Raw genomic sequence first — 25,195 nt, 5'->3', positions numbered from 1 at the left:
ATGGCCTTCTTCTCTTGTGTAATCCCATTTGCTTGTCATGCTATGCTAGCACTGATCACTTGCAAGAAATGTGATTGTCTCTCCCCCTTCCATCATACCAGTAGCATTGCATCTATAGTTCACTTGTATAGCTTTCTACCCAAGCAAAGGCAAAGTGCCTAGGAAAGAGCAGGAAAGACTTCAGGAGAGGTGGTTAGGCTGCACTGTACCAGAGGAATTAGTTGTAGTGCCTTGGCATGGTTGGAGAAATCAGCTTTGAGAGGGGTTGCCAAGGCTTCACTCAGTGCCGCTGTGTGACCAGGGCTGGATTTTTGTCAATGGTGCTTAAAAAGCCTTTTGCTCAGGTTATACTGAGGCCAGAATTTGGCCACCAGGCCAAGGCTGTTTCTTAGGCCAGACAGCAGTAAGTCACACTAACAGAATGTTCTCAACAGAAGTTCATTGTTAATTCTTATTTGGCACTTCATACTGGCAAAAATTCTCCATCCCTTTCAGATTTCAGTTAAATCAGGCCATAAGTTCAGAAATTGTGGAAAATTGACCTGCATAGTACCTTGTATTTGTTTCTACTGGATGCCAGGCAAGAAAAGCCCTTCAGGAATTTAAAGCAAATCTTCTAGTTTATCATATATAAATTGCAAATGCCATTTTTCATCCCCTGGTCCAGTGTTCCCGTCCATGTGCATGTCCACATTTTGGTACCTGTGTTCCTGCAAGATTCCTTGACACAAAGGAATGCATCATAGGGTGCTGAGTCTTTGAATACATTTATTCAAAGCTGGATAAAAGATTTGCAGCCCAAGATCCTGGGAGTACAGGAGAAATATTTAGCAAATGCTTACAATGAGGTGAAAATTACAGACATCTTGTGCATAAATTCAGCATTCTTTGAAAGATGCAAAGTTATTTTTCATCTGGACCTAAATCCATAAGGAGTGCTACTAAGTAATCTATATTATATACTGCAGATTAGGAGTACCTTAAGACAGACTGCATATGAGGCTGTGTGAAAAGAGCTGGCCTAGCAGTGGGTAATCCAATGGAAACTGATGTAAAATTTGCTTCAGCAGAGAGTTAAAAATCTAATATTTTTTGAGAAAACATAATTCAGCAAGCAGACCCGTATATTATATTGCTGCTGAAATAGGTAAAGGGCATGGATTAGTCAAGAGACATGCTTATGGTGAACACCTGTGATCACTTTAGAGGAAGGAAGTTTGTGTACAATTCCAAGAACCCCAGTTTTACGCAGATTTTGAGAAGAAAGCCATCTGACTCATTATCTACTTATCTAAGTCCTATCTTTGCTATAATATTTACACTTGTGTTTTTTATTGCCTTTTTTCTTCAGAGTGGTGAATGGCAAACTTAACTATGATTTTACTGCCTTGGATAAACTTATGGACCGGCTGTGGGAAAATAAGCTGATTCCAGGTAAGGGCAGTTCCGTGCCTGCACAGCTCGGTATATCTGTTCATTGTACAATCATTAGAATATTCTTAGAAAGCTTTTCCAAAGCTGGTTTTGATAAAAGATTTCGTTGTTTACCTATTTGCCTTTACATCACGTCCCAGTGTGAGCAAAATGATATTATAGCATTAAAACAACAAAATTGGTTTTACATTGCCTTTGAAGGCAGTTTCAGATGGTTGTACTTGTAAATGAGATCTCATGAAGAGAATATTGTACCCATTGACATATACTTAAAAGGGCCAGAAAAGCAGATACTCCAGGTATAACTTCCCATAAACTTATGCAAACATCCACTGTTTTTAAGTTTCCTCTGAGCCCTGCATTTATGTTGACAGCTAATAGCTTTGACTACTATAGTCACTGACAAGTTACAAGTAAACAACCTCAAATCTGAAATATTTCTGGTGGGAATATGTGGAAACAAAAGAGAAACCATTTAATGATGCTTCTTCATTAACAAGTTTGTTTCAGATGATGTGATAACCCTTCATTAATAAAAATGAGATAGCATTCACAAAAAAAGGAGACCTATTTCTTATGTCTCTTTTAGGATTTGAATTGATGGGAAATCCATCAGGATATTTTTTAGATTTTGAAGATAAAGAACATGTGGTACAGTGGAGAAACTTAATTACTGTTCTGGCAAGGAGATACATAGGTAAGTTAAAGAAAGAAAAGCATTGTTATTTGTTCTGTTGTAGTCCTTTCTAGCTACTTCAGAAAGTTCTGTGTGTTGTGATCAATTTCAAGACCCAGGCTTTCAACACAAAACCGGAAAACAAACATGCCAAAACAGACCATGGAGACCATGGAATAATAGTCTCTCTTTTTACTGATCCTTGGCCAACATCCGGAATGAATAGAGTGTTCTGGGTAGCACATTTGGCCTGCCTCAAAGGACTGATCTTTAACCTTGTTATATTGTTGTGATTGTAAAATACCAGCTTTCACTGGAGCATGATAACCTGAACACTTCTCATATGCCAGCTTCAAATATTTCTAACAAGGCAGAAGGCTCAACCTGAATTAAGGGTAGGTGGGTGCCCTAATCACAAAGCTGTAAGTCTCCTTCTCACCTTGCGTCTTTTTCAAATATTGCTGCATTTCATCAAAAATGAGAGATTATTTTGAAACTCACAAATTACGTTTACCTCATTATTAAAAATAATGAGGGAAATTATCTACTGATAGTTCTGGGTCCTGAGCCTCACCTGCAGCCTGAACTAATAGTATTGTCTTTGTAAGTCACTTATTGATAGTATTGTCTGGATATGCAGCTCACTGATAAATGAGGCCTCTCCTACAGATAGGTATGGATTGGAGCATGTTGCTAAATGGAATTTTGAGACCTGGAATGAACCAGACCACCATGACTTTGACAATGTGTCTATGACAGTAAAAGGTGAGCATGTTTTGGAGCATTTCTGAGTGTGGTGAAGTGAGACAGGTGTATGGGGTGAGCAGAGGGGTGACAGTGAGATGTAAGGTATACTGACAAAGAAGTAAGGTAGACAGCAGTGATAAGGAATGTGACAGATACATCAAATCTGTTTTGCTAAGGTCATATTACTGGTCACACTTTATTCCCTACTTGGGTATCAAGGGTTGTGACACAGAAAAAACAAAACAGGAGTTACATTAAGAAGAAGCAGTTCTTTAGTATATAAAGTACAGTTAGTAGCACTAAGGGGGAGAAGGATGGAATAAGAGGAAAACTCCTCACTGAAGCTGCATGCTTTGGGAACATGCTCCTACAAGACCTTTAGAAGAACGTTGCAGAGGCAGGTGAAGTTTTGATGTCTTCTTGTGTTGTCAGTGCATAGGTAATGGTAGTCCCAATTTGTGAAGCCTTACAAATAAAGAAAATAACAAGGTTATAACCTCTCCTTGTAGTTTTAGATCCAGTTTCTGTTTTGAGTTATCATCTTTGATATATTCATCTGCTTGGACTTCAGGGTTTCTCAACTATTATGATGCTTGTTCAGAAGGATTAAGAGCAGCCAGTCCTTTTCTAAAATTTGGAGGGCCTGGGGATTCCTTCCATCCCTTACCGAAGTCACCCATGTGCTGGAGTCTTCTGTGTCATTGCTACAATGGGACCAACTTCTTCACAGGGGAGACTGGTGTAAGGCTGGATTACATCTCTCTCCATAAGAAGGTTAGTCCAAGATTTCAGTTTAAAGCCATTTTTTTCAATCAGTTCAATCAAAGCTATGTTTTATTCTGATTTACAAAGTTGATGATGATTATGAGTGTCCAGCCTATAGCAGGAAGCATGGCTACCTATTCTTGCAAAATTTTGAAGATGTTCAGTTACAAGACTTTAACTCAAAGCAAATTTGTCTTTGCCCAATTCCCAAAGGGAAACAATTTTTCTACTTCTTTTCCATTTTATATTCTAGGAGGAGCTCATGCAAGTAGCACGTGCTGTAGTAGATGAAGGAAAAATACTAGTTTTGTTGGTCCACAGCAGCTTGGTGACCAAGAAATATGTTTTATGTTTATGACTTTAGGTTATGTCTGTATGTTTACCACCTTTTTCTCATTACCACTAAGTACATATGAAATATTGTTGCAGGGAGGTGGGAATTCTCTCTACATCTTGCAACAAGAAGTAGAAGCAGTTCAACAAATTCAGAAGCTGTTTCCAGGTTTTTCTTCTGTTGCAATATATAATGATGAAGCAGATCCAATGGTTGGATGGTCCATTCCACAGCTCTGGCGAGCTGATGTGACGTATGCAGCGATGGTTGTAAAGGTAACAGTTCATTGGTAGTTTTGGCACAGTAGTGTCCCCTGATGTGTTTTTGCAGTTGAAAAAGTAGACTTAACAATTAATTTTTAAGCAGTTACTCAGACTAATAGATCCTAAAAAAGGAGATCTCCCTACTGGTACAGTGGGGGTTTCCCTGAGTAGTCTAGTTTTAGTAGCTTGATTTAATTTGTAAATTTAATTTAACTTTAGTTTTCTTCATCTTTCTTTAAAAAAAAATCCAACCCAGAACCAAACTGAGAACTTCACAGAGAAGTGCTAGAGAACTGAGAATGTATACCATCTCCCAGTTAGATCCATCTGATAAGATCACTCCCACACATGCTCTCTCCATGTAATACTGCTGTTGTGGTGTCTATACTGCTGGCTGTCACCTCTATATGTAAGAATTATTTCCCAGCTCCTTCAGAATTTTATCTCATCAAGAGACATCAGGTATAATAAAGAAGTGCCTTGAGCTCTCAGCATAGTCCATTCTTTGGTTTGGGATACTGGCTGTACACATGATCTTATTAATTACTGCTAGTAATTACTGATGTTGGCCAGAAAAGCAGAAGAGAGTGGTCAACATTCCCAGCTCTGCAATAATTGCACCTTGGCCCCAGAGCAAGCTCAGCCCTTCCCCTGCAAAGCAATAATTTCTACTGCAGACCTAGTGCTTTGTGAGCCACTACCTTAAACAGCACATAGAGTCCAAGTGCTCCTGTGCAGAGGAATAATTCCCAAATGCGAGAGTATGTATGTCACCCAGAAAAAAGATGCATCTTATCAGCTGCTCCTGAGGAGACAAAGGCTCCCAGTTCCCTGAGACTGCATATACAAGCTGTCTTTGCTAAGGCAACAAGTCAATGACTGCATCGCAGACAGTTTGCAGGACAAAGTAGCAGTGTTTATAGTGATGTGGTGATATGAAGGGCAAAAGAAAGACACATCCAGTGGAAAATTAACACTTGGTTGTATAGAAGATGGAAGCACTGTGTTTCTTCAGAGACACAATTGTGAGACTGTCCAGTTGCCAGCCTTCTGACTTAATTCTTAAGTTCTGCTTAATTCTTATATTCAGGCACAATCTAATATGCTGAGAACTTGGGAACTTGGATGTTTTTTGGGAAAACAGCACAGCAACCAGTGAAATACCAGGAGAATAAATTCCAAGTTAGCACCAAGTGGGAAAAATGACTAATTGAGAAACAGAATCCAGGACCAGCTCACAGACACTGATGTAGTGGGTACAAAGTAACTCCAGATTTGGAGAACTATTTAGATTTAATTCAGATGGTAAATCCTGATTGCTAATTAAGTATTCAAGACAGGGGGGCATAATTTGTAGTGCAATAGACAAGGAGATGTGCTCATTATCTGTGAAGAGTTCTATTATTAATTATTTCAGAGACTTACTACTTGCAAAACTATGCAGGTGCTTCATATTTTACAGTGATTAATATAGTACCTAAAGTGCAGGTTTTCCAAGACTTATGATAAACAGTTATTTTCTTCAGTCTTTTCTAAAAGGCAGAGGGACAGTTCTTTACAGAATTCTGTAAAGATTTTTAAAAAAAATACAAGGACTACTGCATGTTTATTGTTTTTCTCCAAGGTGAAGGTTCGTTTTCTCTATGACTTTGCAGGTAATCATCCAGCACCAAAACCTGCTCATTTCCAAAGCCAACAACACCATCAACTACTCGTTGCTGAGTAATGACAATGCCTTCTTGAGCTACTACCCTCATTACTTCACCCAGCGGACTCTGACAGCACGTTTTCAGATGAACAACACAAAGCCACCTCATGTCCAGATGGTGCGGAAACCAGTGCTGACTGCCATGGGCTTGCTGGCACTGCTAGGTATAGTAAAGAGCATGTCGATAACCCCTCCCACCTAGAAGTCTCCAGCCTAAGAAAGATAGTTCCAACCATCTTGCTATTTATAAAAGCAAGAACTACCCTCACTGTTTACTAGCTGTGTTAAAAAAATGAAACTTCATTTCCTCAGACAGATTGATAGCTCAGAAAATATTTCTGAGAGTCTGTTACCTGTTTGATTTAACTTACTGCTTTATTTATATCCTCTGTGTGCCAGCCACTCACTTTTTGTTGACTGGTACTTCCCTTTTGTGATGCAAGGGGTACACACCATCAGGCTGCAACTGTCTTTAAGAAATCTCTGTAGCTGGAAGATTCATGCAGCATGTTACAGGGAGAACTTCATTCACTGTCAGCTGTTTGCATGTTGTTAGCTAAAATGCTAAGCATAAGAACTGCTGTAATATGTATTTCACAACACTCTACTGTTGTGAAATAAATCTGACTGAAGGCTGTAACTGGTAAAATAAGGCAGCACTTAGCTCACTTATGCTCAGTCTATTTGCATGCTTTGACCCTGCAGCTTCTGACACAGGACTGACTAACAGTGATGCTAACAGTTGTCATGTTTTTTAAAGGAGAAAAGCAGATTTTTGCTGAAGTGAAGATCAGTGGAGATGAAAGCGCTCAAAATAGCACAGTTGGAGTGCTGGCATCTGTGCACACCCCAAGTGAGACACAGCCCTCAGATAGCTGGCAAGCTACAGTACTGATGTATTCAAGTGAGGATAACAGGACTTCATCTAACATCAGCACGGTCACAGTGAATGCCACCCACTTCCCCAAACATAGAGGTAAACAAATACCATGTAGACAGCTCATATTGAGTGATCTTTAACAGGGAATATCAGCTGGAAAACTTCTACTGAACTGCCTTTCATTGGGAGAGTGAATTTACTTTTCTAGCTTCCTCTGTCATCTTTTGTGCACTCCTAGATTTTCTGAGATATAATGGTGTCCTTCTTTGAAAGGTTCATTCCTAATGCCTACACTTTGATCCCACCTTTAATAGCAACTGCTAAGTGCTACCTTTCTGGAAAACTACCGATCTCGGTGTACTTGGCTGGATATTGCCAAGTAACAATTCCCTTTATGAGATGATTCCAAGACAGCCAACACGAACACACAATTGCACAGCTGATTGAGTTACCCAACAAATGCATGCAAAAAAAGAATTTTGGTTCTGGTTGTGGAAGTAATAGTTTGAAAGGTAAACTTGGCAAATGTAAATTGTACAGCCTCATGAGAGTCCTAGCTGTGGGACTTTCCAGTGGAAGTTAGGCTCCAAAGTGCTGAAATCAGTTTTGAAAAGGTAGACTTACACACCTGCTAAATTTATTCTTGCAAATCTTTAAATCCAAGTAAAGAGTGTACTTCTTTTGTTTGTCTCATCTCCTACAGAGATGGTGTATGTGACATATTACATGGATAACAACGAAACCAATCCCTATCTGAAGTGGAAGAACCTAGGAAGCCCTGACTTTCCTTCTCCAGAGCAGTTCCAGCAAATAAGGGATGCTGAGGTATGATTATGTGTTTGCTTGAAGTGTTGTACGAGTAAAGTGCTTGTGAAAAATACAACAAATCAGGCCTCTAACAAAAATTTCCTTAGCCCACAGTCATTCACTTTTTATATACACACAAAAATTCACTTGCAGTCCTGCAGAAAAGTATAGCTCACACACAGCTTATGCCTTGGTGTTTGTGTTATACAATCTCTTCACTCTGGGCCTACCCATAAAATAAGGAGGCACAGTTGCTCCTGGGGAAGTTCTGCCTTCTCTCTGAATATTCAGTGGGCTTTGAGGCTCTTTCTGTTCCATCTGCTCAGGTAAGTCACATGGCCCTGTGTATATGACAGAATGGCCAAATTGCTGCATTAGAAGGTTGAAATGAACCCCATTAATAGTAGAAAACAAACACCTCCCTGAGGTGAAAACTGCCCAGTGCAAGTTCAGAAAACTGAGGGGCTCACATGGAGATTGACAGTTTTCCCTCATCCTCACTAGTGCTGAATGCACCATAGAGATAATTAAGGAGTCAGTCTTCTCTGAGAAGTCCTCTCCTCCCTATGGACGAAAGCCATGCAGAGATTACTTACTGTATGTGAGCATATGAGAGCAGCCTGTCACTTCAGCTCCCCCTCCCATAGTTTCCCCAATGCATTCAGACTCCCAGGTTTAAAACAGAGGTCATCTTCATCCCCTTCAGGGCCCACAGACAGTACTCGCTTTCTGACTTCAGTACAGAGTACTGTGTCTTCTCTTCCCAGTCACCACAACTGACTATTGCTAAGGCCTGTGGGACATTGTAGAAGACATCAGCTCTTCCTTAAAAAGGGCAGCAGCAAGATTGTACGTGCTCTTGGCTGTCTGGTACAGCCTCATCCCCAGAGACCAGCCATGTAGCTGTTGTAGCTAGCAGTAGCTTGTTCTGCACACTGGGAAGAGATGGGGCCATGGTTTGTAAAGACCTCTAGCCTGAAAGGCGTCCATGGGAGGTTACAGAAGTGACAGAATGTGCCTAAGAGCATTTGTGGTCAACCCAACTTGTGAGCTGGGCAAGCCCTCTGTTTCCTGAGGAGCTGGAAAACAAGTTCTCCAAGTGTGGAGAACTTTGATGCCTGTAAGCATTAGCAGTACCAACTCTATTGGAAATTTAGAGTCCTAAAGTTAATACACAAGCACTTTACACTGGTTTAACAGTTGGTCTTTAGGTGCTGTAATGAAAGACTTTTCACAACACTACTCTTTGGCTCCGCAGGACCCACTGGTAACAGGTCCATTCCCATTTCCTGAAGCTGGTATCCTGACACTGAAGCAAGACTTTCCTGTTCCCTCAGTCTTTCTTATCCACATCTGTGCAAGACCCAGATCAGCTCCTGATCAAGTATGTGTTGTATTCTACCATTAGACACATCAAAACTGAAACTGCTTCCTGCCTTAAATCTTAGAAGAAGACCATAGAATTTATTTATTGTTAAAAGTGTAAGAATTAGTAAATAAACAATTCTTCTCTCTTTTGATGAGAAGGCTCTCAAAGATGTAATTCAAGATAAAGTACTACATAGCAAGTGATAGGAGCCATCACTAAGATGAATGAAAATTCCCATGGGGAGAAATTAGTAAAACAGTACTGAAAAGTGCAGTATCTCTTTAAAAATCACATAGTATGCTACAAGAATTGACAAGTTAATTGAGAGCTAAAGCTAAAATGGAATCATGGCCTCCATATTAGACATCTGTTTCTGCTCATTCAGTCTCACCCATGTTCATACTGGTACCCAGAGCCTCTGACGGTCCTCTGCAGGGTTGACAAGTGGGAGACATGGACTGCAAAAAGCTACAGAGTGAAGAATTTTGTTTTTACACCTGATCTCAATGGAAAAAAATCAAAGCAAATAATTAGTGTGGAAGGATGAACACAGAAATTTGACCTGGCTGATTGGTTTGTACAGTTTTTTTACATGGGCTTGTGTCTTTGGACAGGTGACTGGTGTTCATTTGATCCCTCTCACAAAGGGGCAGGTCATTGTGCTGTGGGATGACGACTGTGTTAAGTCAAAGTAAGTGGCTTTAAAATAAAATTGATACAAATGAGTTACCAACATACTAGTCCCTAACTTTCCACAATCTCTACAGAGTAAAACAAGGTCAAAAATTAATGAATTGTTGCTCCTTGATAGATGATACAGTGCATTTGTCTCAAAAGTGAACTGTAGGACCTGTGTGCACAAACTGTGAAAAGCAACCCTGCCTAATCTGTGGCCTGATCAAAGGAATCTGCCTTTTGGTCACCAGCATTCAGTGACTTCTCTGAGGGGATTCTATTCAGCATAGCAGACAGGAAGATTCATGGTAGAGGTTACATTATCAGCAGAGGCCTAAGTGGGATCTTAGACATCTCTGTAAGGGATGTGAACTGGAAGAGAAAACCTCCAGTTGCTTTCTTCAGCAAGCTCAACTCAACTGGAAACCCTCTAGATGTGAACTATGAAAGGTGATCCAGTGTACAAATAGATTACCTCAGGAAGGTAAAAGGACTTAGGTCCTTTTCAAGCCAGACTCCCTAGATTCTTCATTCTTGATAACCCTGGTGTCTGAGTGAAAGATGTGTGACATTTTGTGATGCTGCGTATACCCAAAGCAGCAAGTCAGTCTAGGTGTTTTTCTGAGGCTGTTGGAGCCCTGGTTCTTCCTAATAGTGCCAATTCATTCCATCCTACATTTGAATGAATGGAATGAATCAACTGAACATTTCTTATTTTTGTCCTTCTTGTTGAAACAGCCCTGATTTTTCATAGTATTTGAGAGTTCATGTATTGTCAGTTGTGATTACAAACCTCTCTGGTTCTCTTTTCTAGGTGTATAAAGACCTTTGAAGTGGAATTCTCATCAGATGGAAAAGTGTACCAGCGGATTAATGCCAAAGACACAATATTCACTCTCTGGGTCTACAGTCCAGGTATGGCAAGAATACTCAGATTAGGTAATCTGTCATGTGATATTGCCACTCATGAGTTTGTGAACCATTGTTTAGTAACTACTGAAGGTAGGTAACTTGCAAGTAACACACAGTCCCTCACAGATAAGAGCACATCCCCTCCTTTAGGATTGTATTCTCAGTAAGAGACTTATTTTCAAGGACAAACAGAGATCAACAAGTAGTCGTGAGGACATTATTAGTGGTATGTCATGGGTAATTCCTTGTCACAAAAGCCAGTCACTGAGCTGCAGGCCTGGCAAGGTCCCTGAGAAATTAAGTAACAATTTGTAGCTGGTGTAAAAATACGCAAAATTATAACAAAACACCCCACAAAAAACCATGACCAGACCTTGCAATAGAAGTTTACTCAGATGAAATATCCAAGTGAAGGAAGATACTGATGTTTTATTTGGGTATTTTTTTGTTTACCTGCAGTTGGAGGGTGGTGGTTGTTGGTTTTTTGTTTGTTTTGTTTTTTTCTTTTTTAAGCAAATGCTGTCTAGTCTGCAACATGACCATCCAACAAATATTGATGATAAGCACTGATGAGAGCTGAGTGAACCACAGACAAACCTTGCCTTATAGTGATACTATTAAAAAGCAGTTGAGAGTTGTTTTTACCAGAAAAAAGGGATTATCTTACCCTCAGAAAGCCTTAACATCAGCAGTGATGGCATAATAAAAGTTCAGAGCTATTTATGCAATGTTAGGCAAGCAAAGACTTTAAATCTTGGCTATGACAAATCTTTGAAATTATTAATCATTATTATACTATAATATTATATACCAGTTTTAATAGTTTGTTTCAAAACAAACAGCAACAAAAAAGACTACTTGAAAAAATATTATGTCTCAGTAGTCCTTATTGCTAGGAACTTCCCCCTCACCCATTATTTCTGACATTCTTTTTTTCCTAAAATAAAAACACTAAAACATATATAAAAATCAATTAATTAGATAAAATACCCCCAAATTTATATTACTTGTGTGTTCAAAGATTCTGCTGGGAAAGCTGTATTCTTTGAACTGGATCGAGGATAAAAAGCAGCAAAACATAAGATCAGTTCACATACCTTTAAAGTAAGTGGTGCTGCTTCCTGAGTAGAGCAGAGGGTTTTCAGTCAGCCGGCATGCTTCTTGTTCTTCTTCTTTTTTGAAACTGTCCCCACATAACCTGTTCCAAAGGCAAAATTCAGGCAGAAAAGTAAGTTGGAAAAAAAGGAAATTAGTAATTGTGAGTTGCAGATGTCACAGCCTTCTTCCAAAGGAGCTGCTGGGATAGCAGTCCTGTACCTGTACTTGCTAATCCTAGTAAGTAGAGAGGACTTCCTTGGTGAAACAAGATAAAAAAGTCAGTACTTGGCCACAAGGAATTTGTTATCATTTTTAATCAGACAGACACTGACACACTTACGTAGGATGCAGAACTGATTTCCCCAGCCTGTTCCACGAACCTACATTTTACAGGAGTAGTGCCTGCTTCACATCCTCCCAGTCCCACAGGTGCCAGCGTTTCCCAGTGACCATTTCTAACCTTTTCATTTGCAGGAAGCTCAGTCTCCGGCTTTTACAGAGTGCGTGCCGTTGACTACTGGGGGAAGGCAGGCCTGCCCTCTCTTCCCGTGGGGTACATTGAAGCTTTCAAGTGACGCTGAAGAGTGGTGCCTGGCTTGGTGTCAGAGTGGTGTATGTTCCTTGCTAATGACAACTTCCCAGAAAAATAAACTCCTCCCAGGCTGAGGAGGGTGTATGGTAACGACCTGATGAAGTTAGGAACACAAGTTAGAAGCAACTGCCCCTGTTAACTCTTCACAGCACAAAAGACAGCATTATCAAACAACTACAACTGCAACTGGTAAGAGGCTACCGTAGGACAGGGATTCAGCCTGGATAACTAGGAATTATGGGAATACGTATTTATTATTCCCCCTTTTTCACTGAGCTAACAGCCAGGGCAAGCTAAGATTTTTAGAGGTCACAAACTGTAGCAGGAACAGAACCCTGGCTTCACTGTGTGGGTGAGGATGGTAGCAAAGGCACATGGAGGACCTGTCTGAGAGTGAACTGGCTGCCTGAGCTGCTAGCCAGTCTTGACTTAATGGTTTGATGGAAAAGTGCACAGTGACAAGACACATTCAGAGCATGAAGTAAAGGATCCCTTAGTTCCTTTGGCTGGTTAGTCACAGTGGGTTATTTCAGAATGCTTGCCACGTCTTCAGGTGTATGAGGTTTTTCACTCTCTCACAAAGGTGTTTCCACCCAGCTCTCTCTGTAGTTCTGACCATTACATGGGTGCCAGAGCTGTTTGCTGTAGGCAGAGGCAGGGGTATCAGCTCATTCTCAGAGGGGAGAAGGCACAGAAAGCCCTAGCCTCCTGCCTTTTCTGTTTTGTGCTTTTGTCCAAGTCACCCGTTTGCACTTTGGCCACCAGCTGCTGCCCGTTTGTGGTAGAGGCTCTAAGCCTAAAAGTCCCTCTTTTTCTCCATTGCTGTCACCTACCCTGGTGTCCTTCAGCCCTTACAGCTAACACCTCCCCTCACAGACTGTAAGTGGTCACTCAGCTCTGCATAGCGAGGAGAAAGCTGAAACACTAGTTAGAGCCTTTGTGTCTTCGTATGACAGGACAGCACACTCTTGAATGTAGCAGGGCTACTACTTAGGACACTTAGGAAATTAACAAAGAACAGTTGGAGCTCCTGTGCTTTGCAACGCATGTGCATGAGCGTGTGATAGCCCAAGATCACGGGCTACAGATCACCACTGGCTGTGCTTGCAGGTGCCAAACACTTTATGTAAACAGCAAAGTTCCCTGAAATTGCAGGGGTGCTGCTTTATTCTTCTCTTTTCACAACTGGCACAGTTTGAGCTGTGCCTTTAACAGGCTTGCAGAGAGAAGGATAATGCCAGTGAAAACAGCTGGAGTGTTTTCCATAAGAGGAGTGCCTTTGTCACACAAACAAATCCCCTACTGCTCTCTTTGCTGACATCAGCCACCTCACCAACATAACAACAAAAACTGCATATTTGATGAAACAGTCAGGTCTCAGAAAAAGAGAAGTGCCCAAGTTTGCGCAGTAGGAGAGAGCTGAACTACCTCAAATACCCTCAACTCTTACAGCACAGAAAAGAAACATGCAAAAAGTCAGTGCATGTGAAAGTGGCCTTGTATCTCCTTACTTGCTGATTATTTGTTCAAGTGCTTTTACTGAAAATTAGCTTTAAAAGACTTATTCTGTCACAGAATTCCGATGAAATATTTCTTGCCTCATTTGAGTTTTAATAAGGGGCACTTATCGCATCCTAGTCCTCCAATTCCTTGTCCGTACAGGCAGAACAGGAAACGGCCATGGATCCTACTGAATTGCATCCTCTAAATTTAAGAAAAGTTATTGAGACATTCTACTTGCATAGAGATAGTAAAAATACATTTTAAACTTGTGATAATTGCCCCTGAGTGAAGAACCATTATACAGAGTTAAGTAAAATCCAGCGGTTAACACATGTTGTTTTGCTAGCATGAGGTGGAACAACAAATAAAATTATTTAGAGAAATACTAAGTATAGGGTCTTGAGAGATTTTAGTGTGTCTGGAGCAGGGGAAGATGTAGGAGCTTGAGTGGACAGTTTAGTGTGTTAAGATGTCCTACCTGAGTAGCCCTTCTGCTTTAAAATTTTCCCACCCTGGCAATCAGAATATAGCAGTCTTTTATCAAACCAAGGACTATGTACTAGTTACAGGTGTATTAAAAAAAAAAAAGAAAAAAAAAAGAAAAAAAAAAAAAAGAAACATAGCTGTAGTGAATAGTATTGATTTTGTTATGCAGGGATGAAAATATATAGATGTGCAAACCATGAAAAATAGAAGATTTCTTCTGAAAATCTTCTTTGCTGCTATGATATAAACTCATTCCTTTAAGAAATGAGCATTAATTAGAGAGAGAAGAGAAGTTGGTATTTCCAGGTATGAGTTTATTTCTAACAAATTATAAAAGTTTTTGAAATGGCGTTTTCTTTTTTCATCATTTAATGTCTACAGAAAAACGCTATTTAGTACTTGAAACTTAAGATTTCTGTAACCATCTGTTGCTGACTCTGATAGTGTTTCCAAAATTGCATGTTTAACTAATCTCCTCTGTTACATGTAGTGATCAGCCCCCCATTACTGTTTGAGTTTTCAGAAGTGCCAAGTATCCATAGCACCAGGTGTGAATAGCAGGTGCTTAGTAGTTCTGTAGTATCATAACCAAAGCAAGGCTGCAGAGCGCTCATATATGTCTTTTGCTGTTCATTAATCCAAATAAGAATATGTAACTGCAACATGGAATTATTTGCCTGTGCTTGAAACAAAAGCTTGTGAGGCTATATAACCATTTTGCAACTGAAAGAACCTTTCAGCTAAGTATTTTACATTGTCTAATTGTGTATATGCTACATTTGTTACCATCTTTTGTGAGAGCAAATAAAACTGGTTATTAATCTTTCACATGAACCATGTAAAAACAAGATGTGATCATTGTGTTGTAGAAACTGCTTACAACTCTACTTTCAACTTAATCTTTAAAGTAAAGACTATTCTCAAGGACTGTCATATTTGAACTCCAGCCAGCGACCAAGTACCATGCAGCTGCTCACTGTGACTGCCAGCACAAGGGGTAAAATAGCTTGACTTGGGGAAATTCCAGCATTACATGTAACTGAAACATAAAAAATGTCGAGGCTGAAGTAGAAACCTAAATGCATAGATTGTCTCAGTTACCACAGCCCAGGGAAAACTAGTCTAACTCAAGATGGTATTGTAGTCTCTGATCTCAGGATTCACAGTGTCCTTGCTGGAGGAGGTTCACTGGTGTTTGAAGGACAATATCCTTGCAGAGTCCCTCCTGCTGTTGCGCAGTCATAGTCTTTCTGCCAGCACTAAAGGACCTTCTGAGGACAAAACAACAGTCCTTTTAATGTATAAACAATTTTTTTATTTTGTCTTGTTAGTGGAAAGTTTGTGCAGGATAGAGATTATGACTTGGGACCTATACACGCACTTAAAACCCAGGAATAATAGACTGCTTTTCATCAACCAGCTCAAACAGAAGACAGATGTCTCCCTGTATATGTACCTGAGGTGTTTCATGTTGAACTCAACAGAATTTCAAGAGTAGTGTAAGTCTCATCAGCATACACATGACTGCCTGCCTATCCTACCTTGTCTTTCACATTTCCTGCAGTCATTAGAGACAAATGGATATGATGTAGCTCCCATCTCTTCATTAACTTACCACATCATACATCGAGGACTTGCTGGTGGTCCTGATGGAGACATACTCCCCCACAGGTACAATTATTGGGGCGCGTGAACTCAACCATGGTGTATTCAACCAGAATCACCTCTATATTTCTATGATCCTGCAGGCTTTGCCTCGTGTGGCTAAAGAGGAATTGCACTACCTATCTTGTCTGGACAGACTACACCAAGCAGATGCACTGCGTCCTGCATATTGTTTGTATCTTGTTGCTACAACTCTCATCTGCTCTGGTCATACAATTAGTATAACCATAGACATTAAAAAATCCCATTTCTCTAAGACTGGTAGTGTTGGTCTGACAGTTTTGGCCAAAGGCCATGCTTCTTCAGCTAAGGGTTAGTGCTGTCTAATCAGTTGTTATACAAGTCCTAAGGTCACAGATTCCACCCCAATACTTCCTGCTGGGAGAAAGGTGGAAGTGGAGAACATTCAATCAATGCACTGACCTTGCACTTAGTCCAGCAGAAAAGGCTGATATTTTTTCAACACTGAGTAGTTCTCTGTCTGTATGGGGTTTTGTTAGCATTGCCTGCTAGTGCTCTTCTGTTTCTGTCCTTAGCTTTAGGTGGTAGCTCCCAATCTTGTTCTCTGTCAGGGTAACTTTCCCTAGACCTGAGGAGCAAGGACATGTTTGTTCAAGCGGGTTGAGAGCCTTACAAGTATTGCCAGGAAATCCTGGGAAATACAAGTTTGAGAGACTTCACTGCATCCCTGGGATAATGTCTGTAGTCCTGGAGAGTGTCTCTGCTTTCCATACTCTTTCTCATACTCATCTCATAATAAGATTTCTTATCCACAAATCTGTGGATAAGATTGTGCAAGCATCTTGCAGCTGTTTAACACTGTAGTGCTCTGAGAGTCTTCAGTCAATATCAGCCTTGTTCCACACACCTTTTTGAAGCCTCAGGGGCAGGGGCTGTTCAGCTTGGTCTTACCTCCGTGCTTGGTAATTATAACTTGTAAAAATTTGTGTAGTTGATAAACTGCAGGGTTCAGCAGGATACTGGGGTGTTCTAGACTGGATTTTTATTATTAGGAAACACAAGGTGAATGTGGTTTTACTAAAAGCAGTGGAAAATGCATGTCAATAACACTGACTCAGGTTACCCTTTTTCTACGTGGAGATTTCCAGGTACTCTTCTTTGGCTTTCTCTATCTGTGAAATTCTTTGCCATAAACCCAGTCCATCGTATATCTTTCAGTTCTATACCTTTCAGATACTGAAAACTGGATAATCAGGGCAGAGAGGAGCAAATTACTGTTAATGCCATTAGAAATGCAAGCATCTGCTCATTTAAAGCATTGTCCACTGTCATTGAAAGTAGCATCTGTTTTAGTGCATTTGTGGATCTCCCCTTGGGAACTTTGCTGCAGGTAGCTCTGCCTCAGATGTGCTCTTAAGTCCTGTTTTTGGCTGGAGCTGTCTCAGTGATGTGCCTGCATACTGCCCTGTGCCTTGCTGTCCTCACTGGCTGGACTTTCTAGGTGAATCCTAGAGTTTACCCTGTCACCATGCTGGTGTCCGACAATCAGCCCTGTCAGGGGACGTGCCCCTCTCACCATCCTTGCCTTGCCCGCCCTGTTCAGAGCTGGGGAGTGACACTGCCCCACCTGTGCTGGGAGCACCCTTGTTGCTGTCTCACTGCTCCTCAGTGAGCATCCTCAGTGCTTCTGCTCCCCAACAGACAGGACAACAGGCAATAAAAACCAGTTTCAGACGTGCCTTTTTTTCCAAAACATTTATTGACAAATGCCACATTAGGTATTCCCTTGAAAATTCAAATATCACTATTATATTGCACACTGTTTAAAGATCCCCCAATATTTTCATGTGTTTTTCAGGAAAAACACACTATTCCATACTATGATTTTTTAAAATTATTAGTTGAGTGGCAACTTCAAGACCAAGAGGTCTGGTTTCTGTGCTTAAGGAGAGGATCAGAAGCATACTTTTAGCAGGCCCCTGGAAAGAAAGAAAAGTAAACTTTAGTCTGTGTAAGTAAATTTGCAAAGGGCTTTAATAGCCATTAAATCTCCACTGAAACTGTAACTACAACCCTCCTGGGGTACTTCTGAATCACAGTACAAGACTAGGAGGCAGGGTGCAAAAGTTTGCATTTCTCTCTGTCTATTGGCACAGACACAGGCAGCCTTTCCTAGCTAGCCATGGGCTTTTGGCTTTCCTGAGGACCAATCCATGACCCTGCAAACCAGCTGCCTTCGCTCTGCTACAGGGAGCAGTACAGAGCGCTGTGGGGCAGGGATGCCCAGGCCATAGCCTTGGGTGATGCCAGTACCTGCTCTGTAGTGGAGGATTGGCTGACACAACAATGCAGTGCTGTTCAGGAGGTTTTAGCTGCCATTCCTTGTGCCACAGTGCAGAGCACATGTGCTATGTGGCTTGGTAAGGGGTCAACTTCCTGACCAAGTAGGTGAGGTTGTGAAGAGTGTGAGTGCTCAACTGCCAGCAAAGAAGAATTTCTGCCTTCTGCAGAACCCTAAAAATGTGTCCGCCTATTTCATGGGCAGCATTTGAACTAGAAGATCAATTCCTGTACCTCCAGAAAAATGTTGCCAAAATGGGCTTTAAACATGGTCTGTTTACGTGTATGTGGAGCAGCTGCTGACTCCCACTGCCAGCTGACGCAGTCAGAAATGCTGCTCAGAGCCCCTCATCCCTGCTACTCAGACCACACAGGGCACAGGTCATGATGGAACTGAGGGTGAGAATGGTCCTTCCTGGAGGCACCTTTTCATCTTTTCCTGGAAGACACTGCATGGACCCATGGTAAGACGCTATTATGCAAGTGGCCAGGACAAGGATTTCCAGGTGCAGAAACCCCAGCTTGTTGCATCCATCCCTGTACTGTCTACTACAGTAACAAGGCTGACCTTCATCTGGTAGTGTACCAGGTTCAACACACAGGATTCTGGTAAGTTGCAATCTTAAGGCTGCAGAACTAGCCTGTAGCAGGCTCTTGTTCTTTTATGGATTTCCCTTTGTAGCTCTTTTCCTACTAGATCTAACATGAGGAAAGGGTTACTAAAAAAGAACAGCTGTGTTTGCTGTAGTTCTGTCACATTAACAGCAAATGCAATCACCTACTGTGCAACTCAGTGAGTTTGCTAATTAGGCTGAAGTACCTGACTGGAGCACAGGCTGGAACTGGCCAGACATGCAGATTTCCTCCTGCTTTTGGCGCACAATGCGCTGGATGGCTGGGGGGAGGCCACGGGGGTTGCGCGAGAAGATCAGGGAGTAGCCATCGTCACAGGAGCCGTCCTCCTTCAGGCTGCGGCAGGCATAGGTGATGGCATAGTTATCATAGTCAGTGTCAATCACCCAGTAGTTGTCCCCTGAAACAACAACACACAGCTTTGTCACAGTGGGCACAACAGAGCAGAGGTGGATCCTTCAGCAGGGAGGTGGCAAACTCTGTTAGGGATAGCTTTCCAAAGGATCTCTAATCACGTCACACATCCAGCTTATCTCCACACCATGAGGGAAAGAACTGGGACAAGCACAGGGCATCTTGAGACCATGATTTTCCCCACGATGCTCAGTGCATTTTCACCTTTTGTTTCTTAGGCTAGAGGTATTAGGAGGACTAGGATTTTCTAGGTTTCCAATGAAAAAATACCTCTTTATGTTGCTTGATCAAGCATGGTGGAAGGAAGGACATACATTTCATATACAGGAGGCCTAAGTAAAACATTCCTCCTGTTTCCTAGCCTTTCTCTACTTAGTTCTTTTTGGTGTGGCTTATCTGCCAATACTAAGGGAATGTACTTCTTTCTTACACCTTAGAAGTCCTCCCCAACTTCCACAGCTGAGGAACTGCAGCTGTGGGAGGCTTGGGCATGAAGGTTGGGCTTTAAAGGGCACGTAAGGTTCAGCATGAGCGGTTTCTAAAGGTACACTTGAGTTAACAGCTCCATTTCTTTGAGTCCAGCTGTGTCTCTCTGAAATGAGTCCTGTTGCTGGGGTGCAGCTGTGGATCTACGTGTCTCCTCTGTTTAGCTGTGGGGAGTACAGGGGCAACTGACCTCAGCACTTCCATAGTGCCCACAGTGGGCCCCAGGAAGAATGGCTCCACAATTGGCCGTACAGAACCCATTGTGTGTGGCCCAAAGCCTGTAAGCCTCCTTGTTAACATATACAGTGTATGAGAAGGATGTGTGGGGAGCCTCTGGATGCTGCCCGTTCTGTGGAGATAAAATGCACTGCTTGGATAAAGCATGCTCCCCCTAAAAGGATGTTTCAGAGGAGCTTAGAGCAATCCCAGCTGAACTGTTTTTCCTGCTTATATGTGGAAATGCACATCTGGACAGCTGTAATTGACAAAATCCTCAGCAATTGAAAAGTGTCAGGCGGCTGGAGAATGTAACTCACCACCGCTGGAGAGGTAGCTGGCCAGTCCCTGGTAGGTCATATACATTTTTGCTGGAGTGGTTGGGTCAGGTACCGTGTACTGAGCAGCCATGTCAGCACAGATCACCCAGAAACTGCAACGAGATCCATAACATTCAAGGTAAAACCTGGCAGCATGAGAACTTCAAATGGGTGTCCTCTCAGGGCTTGGGTACAAGTCCCTCAGGCATGGGGCATGGCCTTTCTAAATGCAAAGTCACTAATTAATGTCATTAAGTGATGCAAATCTGTGACACCCCCCAAACACACATCAATCACAGCCAGTGATTGCTGCTGCCCTCTGGTCCCCTGCTGTAAGGCTATGCTGTGGCTGGGGCAGTACCCTCCTACCCTCCTTCAGTTCAGTAAGATTTTTGCCACCCATTTCTGTACAAGCAGACAGACACCAAGCACAATAATGACCGTTGTTTCTTGGCTTCCTGCTAGCAGTCTGCAGTGTGAGCTCACCTGCATTTGGGATCTTTTGGGCTCAGTAGATGTGCCCCATGAAGAGGCACGGACTTGGCTCTTCCCTGTCTATCCCTTCCTGGCAGTATGGGCACAGGAATGTCTGTTACAAGCACAGTAATAGTTACAGCTCCTCTGCCAAGCTGGTGAAAAGCTGTCACAGAGCCTTTGAGAACCCTGTGGGTGACCATTGTTACAATGCCCTTCTCTGTTTGGTATCTCTTTGCTTTGAATGCCATCCGCATTTCAACACTCTTTGTCAAGCATTACCTGGATTAGTGAAACAGTGGAAGGGTCTTCATTCCCTTCCTTGCTCAGGCTGGGCTTCCCCTTATCCTACCTTTACAGAAATAAAATTTGCAGCAGCCTTGAGACCCCATTTGTTTTTTGAAGAGTCCTTTCATGCATCTTCCCCCTTGCACAGTATGGCATGCCTGCAAAACCTCATTTGCCCATTCCCAAAATATCTTGGAGCACTGCACTGTTAAGATGTACAAGGTTCATAGCCACCTGCTAGTGCTAGCATATTGGAAGCCACAGATTTTCTCTTTTGCACTCAGAAAGCTATTTAATCTCTTTACATGTCGTAATTCCTTGTAGTAATCATGACCAACAGGCAAAACTCTAAGCTTCCTGCCATCTGTCCATTCGGGCATTGCAATTACATCTAAGAGTTAACCACAAGTTTTTCTCAGAAATCTTGCATCTTGACAGCCTTCATTAGCTCCTTTGCTTGATTGCAATTAATTTATCTAACCATTCCATCAATCAAGATTTGACTTAATTACTAACTTTATGCAGTAGTTTTGTGGCAGACCCAAACCTGAGCCAGGCTGTGAACAATCTCAAAAGTGTCTAACCTCTATCTTCTAATCTGATACTTTAGCTAAACTTCCCATTTTGATGATGAAAACTCAGCCATGTTGTGTGCTCAGGGTTGATCATCATCCATGTCCCCCTCATCCAGTGCCTCATGCCAGCAGCTAGAGTTAAAAGTCAAGAGAGCTCACCCAAAAAGCTTCACTCGGCCTTTGGAGGACGCTGTCATTGTGCCGTCTTCCTCCACAGTGTATTCAGCAGAGATGTTGTCCTGAAGGAAAAGGCCTTCTGGATCCTTCTTGGCCAGGGCATACCATTTCCCTGCATACTGTCATGAAAGTGCATTAATATCTGCAATAGCCACCATGGCAAGATAAGCACAAAAACAATTTTGTGAATCAAAGTGCCTTTCTAACTCCCCACTGCATGATAAAAGCCAGTCTGAGTCGGGAGGGAATGTAGCACACAGATGCTGCCGTGCTGCCTGATGAACCCTTGCCTCTGTGCCAGAAGAAGTGGGTCTGGCAGCTCTGCACTGCTGTGTGTGTAGTCCTTGTGAAGTGAGACATTCCTGTCACAGTGACCCCACACCAAAAGCATCTCCCATCCAAACACATCTTCTGAGAGTCAGACTGGTTCTTCCCTGTTCAAGCCCCTTCTCTTCCATGGAATACCATACCAAGTTCAACAATATCAAATTGCTGGTACAAGGACTGTAGCAAGCTGGCAAGAGACAATCTTTGTGGCTGCCACGGGCCACAGTTGATCTCTGATGGGGAAAAGGGCCTACCCAGCAAAGCAGAAAATGATGACTATATGCTCAGAACATGGAGAGGGTGTTTTGGGGAGAGTAATGGCAGAGACAAATGGACTGAGATTAAGAGAAAGAATATGTTCATGCAAAAAATGGGTCCTGAAAATGTATAAGAAGTATCTAGTTAAAAGAAAACAAGATCTTAACAGGTGACTGACAGAGAGGGAGACCCTTAAAAGTTAACATTATCAGTAGAAATCCTGAGAAGAGCAGGAGCTGGCTAGGTGTTAAAATTGATTCTGCAGTGAAGCTAATGACATCTGTTAGGCAAGTTATGTGCTTAAGCCTGCAAGGCCGTGATTCCCAATACAGGAGCCCGAGCAAAAACTTTGACTTTTTAAACTGGGATATTCCCAAAGCTCTCCCTGGACATGATTTGTTACCAAAGCAAAGCCAATCTTGTATAGACAAAGGGCTTGCCACATCCCAGATGCCCCTACAGCTGTGGTGTTTGCTGACCATTAATTAGCATAGGTACTGACACATGTCTGGACTTTTCCAACAGCAGATTAGCCCTCATTTTCTCCTCAGAAGCACAAATGATGTGTTTAAAGATTTCCATTTGCTGTGACTCCCAAGAATGACTAGTGATGGGTGCAAGTACCCTAGGGCTTGTGCTCGATCTTCCTCTCTGATGTAGATCTAAATTGTTCCTTTCATGGAACTGCCTGAAGCTCAAAATTGTGCCAAGCTAACAGAATATGAGCTCTAGTAACATCCCTGGCTTTCAAGGCCAGTTTTACTGTAGTGTTCAGAAGGTTAAACAGTACCGAGATAACTACAGGAACAGCATCGGCAACACGGAATATGAAAGAAGTTAGCTTTTTGGTGAAGAACCCCTTTAGATGAACAAAGATCATAATCTGGAAAAGCAGTGTATATGTAAAGCTTCTTCACATGTACTATGAAGTAACCATAATTACCCTTTTTGGATCAAAATTGTCTTTCACAGAGAAAGAATCCACTGCACAGGTCTGAGCTAGGCTATATTCAACAGTGTAGAAGACCGAGACCAGGAAAACATACTGTGCGTATTTCATTCTGCAAGACAAAAGCAAACATGGGGGTTTATTTCATGCAGTAGATGGAGGTAGATACAGAAATGCTACAGATGCATTCCGCCATTTAAGACTAGTTTTTTTCCATACTACTATCCATTGATACTGACAACCAGCTCTTCCATTGATACCGAGTAATTGTGGTGCCTAAATTCAGCCAAAAGCGAACATTGATGGCAATTACTTTGGGGAAGTATTTTGCTTGCCAGAAGTAGTAATGCAATTCATTGTATTTTTGCATTATAAATCAAGCCAGACTATGGATAAGGTCAGTAAGATTTGGTAAAAAATTGAAATGTTTTGAATTTTGTTTTTGCAGCAAGAAAAATGTTCTGATGAGCTCTGGTAAAGCACTGTACATTGTAAAGATGTTGTTTCTAATTATTTCACAGTGAGTGTCCACTTTGCTTTCAAGCCAGCAAAGCCATGTTCTTTATCTCCAGTTCTGCTCACCAAAACAGGCCTCTCCTGGGTGCCTACTCTAATGGCATAACACACCTTGGTACTGGCTGCCCTCTGACCATTCCTTCAATAAACATGACAAATAATATTAATTTTCTAGAGGCTTGATCTGTCATTGCACCACAACCACTAGGTGATCATGGCTGTTTTTCTCCTGGGGTATCCCACCTCATCCATATGCCAGCATATTTGTTTCTCAGACTTCAGGAAGAGAGAACCTTCATTACACATTCTTGCAGAGTATTTGACACTGAATACCTGTCCTAATGCCAAGATAAAACAGTTATCTAACACTTGTCAGCACCATTCAAGCTGAGCTCCCGACCCAGAGCCCAAACACCCATGCAGCAACACTAGGCTGTTCCTAGCTGCTGCCATGCAAGCTGCATTTCCCTGCTGCAAGATATGCCAGTCTCATCCACCTCTGCTGAAGAGAGACCTACCTGCTGAGTGGAGATGTTGGAGATCCTTGAGACTACTCTCCTTCAGTCTTTGGACTGCAGGTAGCAGGAGGGTTTTGTGTCAATTGCCCTCCAGCTCCCTTTAAATAAGGAATCTACAAAGTCACTAATTGGTTATTTTTGCTCGTGTGCCTGAATAAAACACTTAATCTTGGATAATCCATTATGTAAAAACCAACTGTAATCCTCACACTGGTGGGTCTGACTGCTATACTAATACAAACACAGCTTTTACATAATGGGAAAAGCTGCCCAGAAAGCTAATAAATCTGATGATTTGATTGTGCCACGGCTTTGTCTCATTGAAGTCTTTCTGCCTCTAACACATTAGGAGAATAAGAACAGAGCATTAATTAGAGAAACACTTGGCCTACACACATGCATCTGCATAGGCACGTGTTTTAACAGCTTGCATGGAGCAGGTACATAATTAGCTTTTCTCATACCTGCATCATCAAATTAAGGTGATCCTTTCAAGAGTAGGAAGACATTATGCATTACCTATATGGGGGAGGGGACAAAAAAGTGCAAAAATACAGTTTAGCCTTCATGTTCATATAGAATCTTGAGACTCCTCAGTTCTCCTGTGCAGTGAAACATTTTTAGGTAAATTCTTCCTAGCTAATTTTGTCAACATTTCCAGTTACAGAAATACTACAGCTCTCTCCTTCCCAAAATGTTCCTTCTAGTAGCCTCTCATGGGAATACAATACATCAGAAAAAGACAAGGCGGCAGAGATCACTAGAAGAGTACTTTTGACAGCAAACCATGCCTACCATTCTCAAGTGCCCACATAACTTCTTTAACTGC

General features: G+C 41.8%; 2 protein-coding genes across 3 annotated transcripts in view; one reads left to right on the top strand and one right to left on the bottom strand.

The window, feature by feature from the left end:
• IDUA (alpha-L-iduronidase) overlaps window positions 1-15,083 on the top strand; it is a 46,023-nt gene extending 30,940 nt beyond the window's left edge. Inside the window, exons 3-14 of the mRNA XM_054283453.1 lie at window positions 1,352-1,434; window positions 2,024-2,131; window positions 2,780-2,875; window positions 3,429-3,631; window positions 4,052-4,231; window positions 5,875-6,091; window positions 6,688-6,903; window positions 7,511-7,632; window positions 8,873-8,998; window positions 9,598-9,674; window positions 10,473-10,573; window positions 12,143-15,083. Of these exons, the coding sequence (XP_054139428.1) occupies window positions 1,352-1,434; window positions 2,024-2,131; window positions 2,780-2,875; window positions 3,429-3,631; window positions 4,052-4,231; window positions 5,875-6,091; window positions 6,688-6,903; window positions 7,511-7,632; window positions 8,873-8,998; window positions 9,598-9,674; window positions 10,473-10,573; window positions 12,143-12,243 (1,630 nt within the window). The 3' untranslated portion in view covers window positions 12,244-15,083. The remainder of the gene's footprint in view (window positions 1-1,351; window positions 1,435-2,023; window positions 2,132-2,779; window positions 2,876-3,428; window positions 3,632-4,051; window positions 4,232-5,874; window positions 6,092-6,687; window positions 6,904-7,510; window positions 7,633-8,872; window positions 8,999-9,597; window positions 9,675-10,472; window positions 10,574-12,142) is intronic.
• A 1,837-nt stretch (window positions 15,084-16,920) lies between these two features.
• LOC128942390 (purpurin) lies at window positions 16,921-24,677 on the bottom strand. Of its 2 annotated transcripts, XM_054284845.1 has the most exons (6): window positions 24,367-24,674; window positions 23,327-23,444; window positions 21,781-21,917; window positions 20,285-20,397; window positions 19,036-19,248; window positions 16,921-17,854 (listed from the first exon to the last, which is right to left on the bottom strand). In XM_054284845.1, the coding sequence occupies exons 2-6, from the start codon at window positions 23,441-23,443 to the stop codon at window positions 17,844-17,846; spliced, it is 591 nt and encodes a 196-aa protein (XP_054140820.1). In that variant the 5' UTR covers window position 23,444; window positions 24,367-24,674; the 3' UTR covers window positions 16,921-17,843. The 2 variants fall into 2 exon arrangements, with proteins under 2 accessions (XP_054140820.1, XP_054140810.1); XM_054284835.1 differs by lacking the exon at window positions 16,921-17,854 and having other exon boundaries at window positions 19,022-19,248; window positions 24,367-24,677.
• Window positions 24,678-25,195: the final 518 nt, after the last annotated feature.

Source organism: Melozone crissalis, unplaced genomic scaffold (genome assembly GCF_028551555.1).
Source record: "Melozone crissalis strain CALT ecotype California unplaced genomic scaffold, PUWL_Pcris_2 ptg000005l_1, whole genome shotgun sequence".
In the NCBI taxonomy this organism is placed as follows: Eukaryota; Metazoa; Chordata; class Aves; order Passeriformes; family Passerellidae; genus Melozone; species Melozone crissalis.
Note: the sequence above shows the minus strand (reverse complement) of the source record. Positions and strands in the feature narration are given on the sequence as shown.

Coding starts and splice junctions, on each gene's coding strand:
- LOC128942390 (XM_054284835.1), bottom strand. CDS start 23,443: ATGAAATACGCACAGTATGTTTTCCTGGTCTCGGTCTTCTACACTGTT. Junction 21,918..23,326: donor ACAATTTTGATCCAAAAAGG/GTAATTATGGTT, acceptor CTTTCATGACAG/TATGCAGGGAAATGGTATGC. Junction 19,249..20,284: donor CAGCTACCTCTCCAGCGGTG/GTGAGTTACATT, acceptor TTGTTGTTTCAG/GGGACAACTACTGGGTGATT.